This window comes from Eschrichtius robustus, chromosome 16 (assembly GCF_028021215.1).
Source record: "Eschrichtius robustus isolate mEscRob2 chromosome 16, mEscRob2.pri, whole genome shotgun sequence".
Classification (NCBI taxonomy): domain Eukaryota; kingdom Metazoa; phylum Chordata; class Mammalia; order Artiodactyla; family Eschrichtiidae; genus Eschrichtius; species Eschrichtius robustus.
The window spans coordinates 14445806-14455503 of record NC_090839.1 but is presented as its reverse complement, the minus strand read 5'-3'; the positions used below and the strand labels follow the sequence as shown (position 1 = coordinate 14455503).

Below are 9698 nucleotides of genomic sequence, written 5' to 3'. Positions count from 1 at the left end.
TCCCTGGTGCCAAAAAGGTTGGGGACCGCTGCTTTACAGCCCTCATCACTGTCTGAAATTGTCTTAGGTACTTAGTTTCTTTCCAGAGAGATTCGTGTCCCCTCTGTATCTCCAGTGCCTGGCACACAGCGAGCACTAGGTATCTGCTGACTTAACGGCTGCACACATGGGTCAACCATTCTCCCCACGAGGTAGAGATTAGCCATATTAGCTGTACAGTATATGAGGAAACTGGGGAATGAGCCCTCAGTCACGTTGAGAATACTCATTGAAAAAAATTATGGCCAGCTCCTGTGGCCTTGGAATTATTTGAAAATAGTGTAACATAATGCCAATACATATTATAATAATATGTGTCATATATTGAAATGCATCTCATTTCTTAAAGGATCAGTGGGGAGCATACGGGCTTTGGAGCCAGGGAAAAGTACCCCTTGCTACCTGTGACATCTTGGACAAGCTCCCCCCTTTCTGAGCCCATTTCTCTATCGAATGATGACAATACCTAATTTAACGTTGTTTTAGATCCAATGCCTGACGTGTAGTAACCAAACAATGATATCAGTTCTCTCAACCAGTCACCGCTACCCAGAAAGGGAAGTTTTCTTTCATTCCTGGGCATCTGCCATGTGCAGAGTGATAACTGTGGTGAACAACACTGACACAGTCCAAGTTGCTCCAGAATGTTCACTCCATGAGAACCATGCTTGTCCATCTTGCTCATCATTGCACCTGGTACCCAGTACAGTGCCCGCACTCAAAGTATTGACTTGCTAGTTAGAGCTTACAAGGAGGAAAGTGTTTTATTATACCCACCTCCCTCCCAACACACACACGAATTCTTTGGGGGAAGAAACTGGGCAAGGATAAGTGGGGGCTAATTCGCGGTACTTTGCATCTTAATACAGTTTTCCTGCACCTTCTCTTAAACCAGGTTTTATCAAACTTCAGTCATTTCCAAGCTACTTCACTATCTTTGCTCAATCTACTTACTGTCTTTGCTATAAACCGGCTTTTTTACCTACAGAAATTAAAAGGAACTTTATACCAATCACTTGTCTTAATTAGAAGATAGCCATAAAAACACAGAGCAACAAAAAAAAGTTGTACAGAATTACATAAATTTCAGTTGCCTGAAAGCTATGAGCCTGCTTTTTTTAAAAAGGAGAAATTGGAGTTAAGCGGCATTTTTCATCTTTTTTTTTACCATGACCCTCAAAAAGAACTGTATTTTACATCAAAACCTAGCACATACCATTGTCTATATACACATTTCAAACAAGTTTCATAAAACAATACTTACAATACTACATGCAATGTGCTCTGATATTTTCTAACCTCTGAGTCCATTTCTTTCTTAAAATGCTGGCTGTAACCCACTGTACTGGTTTCACAGGAGTCTGTCATGAACACAACAACAAAAAGCCTGGGTTAGAGGGCTGATGAAGACACACTGCCACCAACTGAGCCTCTGTCCTGGCCTCACCAGGACTGAAAACAGAATAAGGTCCTCAGTATGTGGTTCAATGTTTTGTAACGCCATGCCCTTGACCTGAGGTGTACACGGCACAATTGCAGAGAAAGCCTGAGATTTATTCTGAATGCCCAGTTCTGCCAGACATGTCTTATGTACAGAGTAAACTCTTGAGAACAGTCAACTGCAGATGATAATGCCTAAGAAGCATGATCACAGACGGCACCTAAAAATATCCCACCACCTTTATTTAGGTCGAATCTCATATTCATAGCATTCCGTCAAAGTTACTGTGAACAGCTTAACCGTCTGTGGTCGTCACACAGAATTCTACCCCACCATGGACCTCTTCCTCCCTCTCAGGCGCACCTCAGCTAATTTTTTAAGCACTGGCCTGGCCTTTTTGGAGGCGGCGGAGTAGCTCTTCAGAAAGGCTTCAAACACAGTCTCGGTGTTGGGATGGGTACTAAGGAAGGCTTTCTCTAGCACGTACAGGTCAACTCCCTTATCTTCCGGAAGTGCTGAAACGAAACTCAGCCCAAAGTCTATGAGCACGATGTTCAGCTGTTCCAGGGGAGGTTTCAGGAGCATGTTGGACGTGGTGAGATCACCATGAATGAGGTCTTCATCGTGCATTCGAGCCAAAACCTGTCCGATTGTCTTGGCTAAGGCAAAGAGACTTTGGGGAGATTTTTCAGTCTCCATAGTGGATTTGATATAATCTCGAACAGTCACTGAGCCTTCGATTTCTTCCATGAATAAGCAGTTGGAAGCATGGTCCACAAAAAAGACAACCGGGGCACATATTCCTGCAACCAAGACATAAGGGGTCATTGAATTAGATACTTCTTTTTTTTTTTAAACAGTAAGCTTAATTTTCAAAGACTGAGCCAGTTTTTTACGGTGTGTATCTGCGTATTTCGGGGAAAAGATTTAGGAATGCTGCAGAATGGTACAGCTTAACTTCTCTGAAGTTTCCCCTGCAGGACTGTGCTAAGACCACCCCATAGCTAAGGTGAGCAGAGCCAAAGCTCCCTCCTCCCTTCCACCCTTTATGATTGGACTTCATTTGTCAATACTTATCCGCTAAAATACAAAACAAAGAGCCAGAAGGGTACGCACAGCCCAGTCAGAGCCGTTTCTACCTGATAAGGACACCAGCAGGAGGCCAAGCCATGTGCCGGCTTAGAGATTCATCTTTATAGAGAGGAAGGACAAGTTTAAATCCCTGCTCCCTTCCTTATTAGCTGTATAACTTTAAAGTCACATTAATTTCTCTAAGCTGCCACTTCTGCTTCTATAACATGAGATCAATACTTCCAATAATTCAATGACTTCTCTGAATTTGAAGATTCAATGAATCTTCATTGAATGTCAATCACCCTCAAGACACTTCTAGATACTGGAGACAAATCTGTTGGGATACAGCAGAAAACAAAGCAGGCACGATCCCTGCTTAACAGAACTTAGATCTTGGAGAGAGTGAAAATAGAAAATATGAACACGTGAATAATGTCGTTAAATCTGAGCAAGGGCAGTGGTGCATCTGCTTGTCCGCTACTGAATTTCCTCCAGATCTCCCTGCACCTAACAGTGTCTTGGAGTACAGCAGACACCTAAAAAATACCAATGACAGAAACAAAGGTAGGAAGTGTAAAAATGCAAAGCCAGTGTTTTCTGGCTCAGAGGAATACGGGCTGAGAGCCTGGCTGGGTCGCTTGGGCAAGTTACTTCCCTTTGAGTCTCCGTTTCTCATCTGAGGACAAGGTTTACAGTCATGGTGCATAATGGTGTTTTAATGAAAAAATAAACAATTGAATGAAATCTAATGTTTACGGAGCGCCACAAGTCAGTCCTACGTTCAAACATAATACATGGCATACAAATCTCGTCTAATGGTCACAACATCCCTATGAGATGGATATAGCTACAGTGACTTCCCTTTACATGCGAGGAAACTGAGGCTGAGGTTATATAACTTTGCTGAAAGGCCATATATGAAGCAGCGGAGTATCTGAACCCAGAGATCCTGGCTCCTGGGCAAGTACTTGCAATTACGTCTGCTTCTTAAAAGAAAAAAAAGATAATGATCGAAAATTGAGACGGTACAAATGGGGAAACAGAGGTTCAGGGCAGTTAAATGACATGCGCAACGTTGAGCAAGAGTGGCAGAGCCTAGAACTGAACCAGGCGCCAATGGCTCCGGGACAAATGCTAGTCGCTGCAAGGCCAAGCGGCTTCTGAAGAGTTAATGAACGAAAAGGATGAAAGGATGACACTTCTTAACGAAAAGCCATGCAGAAGGTACAAACGGAGAAACTGAGGCAAATCGCGGCCCGCAGCGCAGGGGAGCCCCTTACCCGCGTCCCCCACGCCCCCAAGCCGGGCCGCCTCACCTGCGCGGCGGCAGCGGAGCAGCGCCCGGGCCTCCTGCACCGTCCGTCGCCGGCCGAGCCGCGCCTCCAGCGCCGGGTGTCGGTAGCCCTTGGGGAAGCGGTACTTCACCACGGCCGCGCGGCCCTGAAAGCGGCCGCGGAACACTCGCGCCTCGGCACCCTGCTTCACCAGCTCTAGGCCGCTTAAGAAGCGTCTGCTCCGCTCCCGGGCCGCTACCAGTGCTTCGGCCGCGGGCGCCAGCCCCTCGTTCAGTTCACTCGCAGCGGGACCTGCCTCCGCCATGTTTGCGCCTCCGCAAAGCCACTCGGAGATCCTCGGCCCTCTCCGGAAACTGTCGGAGCTGCTTCGGCTCGCTCCGGAAATCCTCGGACCTCTTCGGCCACTCGAACGCCGACACTTCCGCCTTGTGGAAGTGGTTCCTCCTCCCAACTTTTCGGCTCTTTTCGAAGCCTAGTGGCCCCGCCTCCCTGCTCTTCGGCTATCTCCGTAAACTCTCGGCAACTCTCGGTAAACCGCTCTTTCCACTCCTCGGCTCTTTCCGGAAGCCCTTGGTGACTCTCGCGGTCGGCTTTGTTGGCCCCTGCATCCCAGCTCTTCGGCTATTTTCGGAAAGCTTCGGTGCTTCTCGCGGAAAAACCTTTTCGGAATCTCCTGTCCTCAGGGTCTTTCTGGATCCCGGGAAGCTGCACCCTCCAGGAGTTCTCTTCTTGGAACTCCTCGTCCCTGGGCTCCTGAATTCCCCCCCAATAGGGGCTTACACTAGTCAGAGTCGGGTGTGGCTGGTGGACAATGAACCATGTGTCCAACGTCGTCTTTAGAGCTAGGATACTAACAGCTACCGTTTGTTGAGTGCATTCAGGAGGAATAAAGTTAAATGATGAAAGCCCATCTTACAGAAAAAAATAATAATAATTGAGAGTCAGAGAGGGTGGTGGGGATAATCAGGCTGCGGAGTTTTTCAAAGGAGACAGAACCCAAGCCGAATTGGGAGTGATTAGCAAATAAAATTTTACTGTTTATTTTATTTGCAAACCTAATACAGGCTATAACAGATTCTTACAATACACAGTTTTGTCCACAAGAAAAATTGAAGAACCCCTATCCCTGTCATCAATCTGCCCCCACCCCGTCAACTATTGTATAAAGTTTCTTTCCAGATTTTTTTTTGTTACTTGCCTTTTTTTAATTAATTAATTAATTAATTTATTTATTTATTTATTTATTTATGGCTGTGTTGGGTCTTCGTTTCTGTGAGAGGGCTTTCTCTAGTTGTGGCAAGCGGGGGCCACTCTTCATCGCGGTGCGCGGGCCTCTCACTATCGCGGCCTCTCTTGTTGCGGAGCACAGGCTCCAGACGCGCAGGCTCAGTAACTGTGGCTCACGGAGCCCAGTTGCTCCGTGGCATGTGGGATCTTCCCAGACCAGGGCTCAAACCCGTGTCCCCTGCATTGGTAGGCAGATTCTCAACCACTGCGCCACCAGGGAAGCCCCAGATTTTTTTTTTAATGTATATGTGTTTACTCTCACACATAGTGGAGGCAGCCTCAAGTGCCTGTCACACTGTGAGATGCAGCAACAAACATTATTTCTCTGAGTTTCAGATCCATCATCTTCAGAACGAAGATAATTAGTTTTACTTCAGCAGTAGCTTATTAAAATTAAATAAGGTATTGCTCGTGAGGGTACCTGGTGGATTGCATACATTCTTCACGTGTGCATTTTCCTTCCCCCATCACTGAGACCCTGTTTGAAATATTGAAGAAAAGCCCTTGGGTCTGAGGGTTGCTACGACTGACACCAACCCTCAGCTCCACAGTCCCTGCGTTCATTCATACACAGGGTAGGTCACCTTTTCCATCATCAGACCCTTTTTGTTGACATAATGTGGTTTCCAGCACCTTTCATCAGCCAGCATACTTAAAGCTCTCCCAGAAACAATTCTATTTATAGTGCCCAGTTTCCCAGGTTTGTAGTTTCATTATCATAATTGTTAGTGTCCACATGATCATCTCCATGGTTACCAAATCTGTCTGAACCCCTCTGTATGGCTGTTAGCATAACTGACTCCATCTTGTGTCCGTACAGTTCCTGCTGTCCTTCCACTGACCCTACCTACGGCTGTTCTGCATAGTAAATCTTTTCTCTGTCATCAAGGGCTTTGTAGTTAATAGATATTGTTTAATGATCTTTAGGTCCAGGTGGCCTCTATGCTCCGTTAGCCTCCAAACAATGATTGAAGACCTTTGCTGACGTACTCCTGGTACCTACAGAACTAGTTACCCATTCATAACTCTTGACTTAGGAATACACTTCCTGTTTCCAAGCATGTGCCCCCATACCCTAGGTTAACTATAAAGTTGTCCCAATGGCCCCTTGAAGGTTCAGAGTGCAGCTGCAAATGCACTGGGTGGATTGCTGTCCACCAGTTCCTACCCTGTAAGTTCCCCTATAATAAACAGATCCATTGATCATATGGAGCTGCCTGCCTCATTTTTTATTCTCAAGATAACTTCTCAGTTCGGTGGGTACTTTTCGTTCCTTCCGACCTCCAACACCCTCCTTTGGAAAATCCACTGTGCAAACATATTTACAAGTCCCAGGCTTGCTATGGTCAGACTGGTTCTGGCTTCTGTGGTAGGAAACCTATTTAAAACCTTTCAGTGGCTCCTTGTTGTGCTTCAGATAAAGATCCATGAGGTCCTGCATGCGGCCCTATGTCCCTCTTTCAGACTCATCTCCCACCAAACTCCCCTCTGCTCTGTGATCTTCAAACACGTTTGCTTTCTCTCAGTCTCATTCTTGCCAGGCTCCCTCCTGCCACGGGGTCTTTGCACCTGCTATTTCCCATGTCAGAAGTGCTCTTCCCTCTCTTTGTTGCCTAGACCCATCTAGGCATCCTTCCATTCTCAGCTCAAATGTCACTTCCTCAGGGAAGCCCTCCCTGACTTCTCATAGGAGGGAAAAAACAACCTTGATAATTCCTGGTGCCCCTGTGAATCTCTCCTCTTTTGCATTGCCTTTTTGTTTGTTTGTATGACTTTTTGATTAGTGGCAGGATTTAGTTCCTCACAGACTGTTAATATGAGGGCCTTAGTTCCTCCCTGGTTATTGCCTGGAGGCCACCCTCAATTCTTGCCAGGTGGGACTCTCCATTGGGCAGCTCACAACACACAGGTGGCTTCATCAGAGTGAGTGAGTAAGAGATCAGGAGAGGGTGAGCAAGATGGAAATCTCCATCTTTTATAACCTGATCTCTAGAATAACAATCATCATTTTTTTGGTATTCTATTTGTTAGAAGTGGGTCACTAGATCCTGCCTACCCTCAAGGGAAGCCATTTTTGAAGATGCCTACCAAAATGCCCAATTAGAACTTTTCCTTTCTCATTTGGGGCAACCAGTGAAAAGGGATTCTCTATTGTCTAGGAGAGATAGAACCTGACAGCAGGCATGCAAACATCTTCCTGACTTAATGCAAGCCGTAGAAATCAGAGATCAACGACTTCATGCCCTTTTTCATCATATGATTTCTATAGGTTATCTCAGGAATGGAACAGCCCAGCCTTTTCTGTACCAGGTCTCCTGGTGACAATTCCAGATACTCATATGAAAGAGGAATTGTCACATGGCAATGGCCAAGAGGCCTCCTTGGGCTCTTCTCCATGCCAGAAAGGCAGTAGAGTGTGATGGATGAGAGCCCAGTTTCCCCCATAAGTTTGACTTCCGGATCAGCTGTATACTAGTGTGTGTCCTTAAGCACTATTGATTTTTTTTTTTTAAGATTTTTGTTTGATGTGGACCATTTTTCAAGTCTTTATTGAATTTGTTACAACACTGCTTCTGTTTTATGTTTTGGCTTTTTGGCCACGAGGCATGTGGGATCTTAGCTCCCCGACCAGGGATCAAACCCTCACCCCCTGCATTGGAAGGGAAGTCTTAACCACTGGACCTCCAGGGAAGTCCCAGCACTATTGCTTTTATTTATTTGTTTATTATGCAAGCAAGTTACTTCACTTCCCTTTGCCTCACTCATAAAATGGGGGTAAATTTTAATAATCCCTACTCATTAGGCAGTTGTAAATACACATAAGGTGCTTAAATCAATTATCCCTCAATAGTTTAAACTGTTGTTTCCGGTTATCGTTGCTGCATAACAATTTACTCCAAAACTTCAAATTTAAAACGACCATTTTATTATACTCATGGAATCTGTGGGTCAGAAATCCAGACTGGGAACAACAGGGATGGCTTGTCTCTGCTCCACAATGTCTGGGGCCTCAGCTGGAAAGATTTGCGGATTGGGAGCCAGAATCATCTGAAGGCTGGCTCTGGAGCCAGTGCTGGGAAGACTCAAAGGCTAGGACCATCACAGGAGGATCCACACATGGCCTCTCTGTGTGCCTTGGGCTTCCTCACAGCATGGCAGGCTCAGAGTAGTCAGACTTCTTAGAGGCTCAGAGCTCCAGGTCTGTGTCCAGTGTCACAGTGACCCAGCCTCAGAAATCACACGACGCCACTCTGTGCAACCTACTGGCCAAAGCAGTTACAAGCACACCCAGATTTCAAGGGAAGGAACAAAGAATTTTGGAGCCATATTTTCCAACTGCCCCCAGCTATTAATATTTTCAGAATTGTACATGGGTCCCTTGGCTCAGAAGATCATGTCGATGCTGTCTTCTTTGCCGAGATGCTTATCTGTGTCCGTGGCACCGGATTCCTGCTGGGTTGAGGGTGTGGCTACTGATGCATGTGAACAAACGTGTTTACATGTGAACACGCAGGGAGAGGCCGGATAAGCCTCTGACCATGTGAGTGCTGAGCCTGCATTTGTGTTTTTGCCTGATGGTGAGAATTAGTGGGGGTGTCCCCAGCCTGGCTCCTTTCCAGAACTCCAGGCTCTTATATGGAACTGCCCATCTATTTCCACATGGATGCCTAATGGGCATCTTAAACATCACACAGCCCAAACAGAACTTCACATCTCCTTTCCCACCCCAGACTGCTCCTCTCCCTGTCTGTCAGCCCTTATCAAGTCTATCTGCAATCTGCCAACTTTTCTCCAGCCCCACTGCTATCACCTTAGTCCAAATCAACTTCACCTCTCACCTTGCAATAGCCTCCCAAGTGGTCCCCTGTTTCCACCCTTGCTCCCTATAACCTGCTAGAACTCCCCAGTTATTTCTGTGTCAGTTGGAATAAAATCCCATCCTAATCCTGGCCTCCCAAGGACTTAAACGGTCTAGGCTTTGCCAACCCCTGCCTCGGGCCCCATCTCCCTCCACCCTCCCTGTCAACCCCTGTGCTCCAGACACTATGGCTTCATTTCTGTTTTTATGCTCCCCAAGCTCCTTCCTGCAGGGCCTTTGCCTTTGGTCTCCCTTCTGTCTGGAACCTGAGGTCTCAGCTCAGAAATCCCCTCCCCAGAGCAGACTTCCCAGAGACCCCCTCCCAAGCCCACCCCCAGCTAAAACAGCCACTGTGCTTGCCTAACCCAACATTCTAGCTTAATTCTCTGCTTGGCCTTTATCACTACTAGCTGGTATTTCTCTGGTTCCTTTGGTTATTTATCTTTCTTCTTCCCCCACCAGAAAGTAAACTCCAGAGGAACAAAATTAACTGTCTGTCTGGTTCTCCCAGCCCATCCTCCAGGCCTAGGACACTGCCTGAGCGCAGGTGGGACGTGTCCAAACCTAAGTGTCCAGTGAATGGAAGATGAATGTGGGAGAGTGAACGGCTGAAGTGGGTATGTGTGAGTCAGTGTAGATGCATGAGTATGTGTGTGTGTGTGTGTGTGTGTGTGTGTGTTTGTACACACACACTGGCTGAAGA

At 46.5% G+C, this 9698-nt stretch overlaps 1 protein-coding gene across 1 annotated transcript; it reads right to left on the bottom strand.

Moving 5' to 3' along the window:
- Nucleotides 1-784: 784 nt before the first annotated feature.
- On the bottom strand, nt 785-4160 carry TP53RK (TP53 regulating kinase). Its single transcript, XM_068525292.1, has 2 exons — nt 3871-4160; nt 785-2283 (listed from the first exon to the last, which is right to left on the bottom strand). Exons 1-2 carry the CDS (start codon nt 4151-4153, stop codon nt 1805-1807), a joined length of 762 nt encoding a protein of 253 aa, XP_068381393.1. The 5' UTR covers nt 4154-4160; the 3' UTR covers nt 785-1804.
- Nucleotides 4161-9698: the final 5538 nt, after the last annotated feature.

Coding starts and splice junctions, on each gene's coding strand:
- TP53RK (XM_068525292.1), bottom strand. CDS start 4,153: ATGGCGGAGGCAGGTCCCGCTGCGAGTGAACTGAACGAGGGGCTGGCG. Junction 2,284..3,870: donor GCTCCGCTGCCGCCGCGCAG/GTGAGGCGGCCC, acceptor TCTTGGTTGCAG/GAATATGTGCCCCGGTTGTC.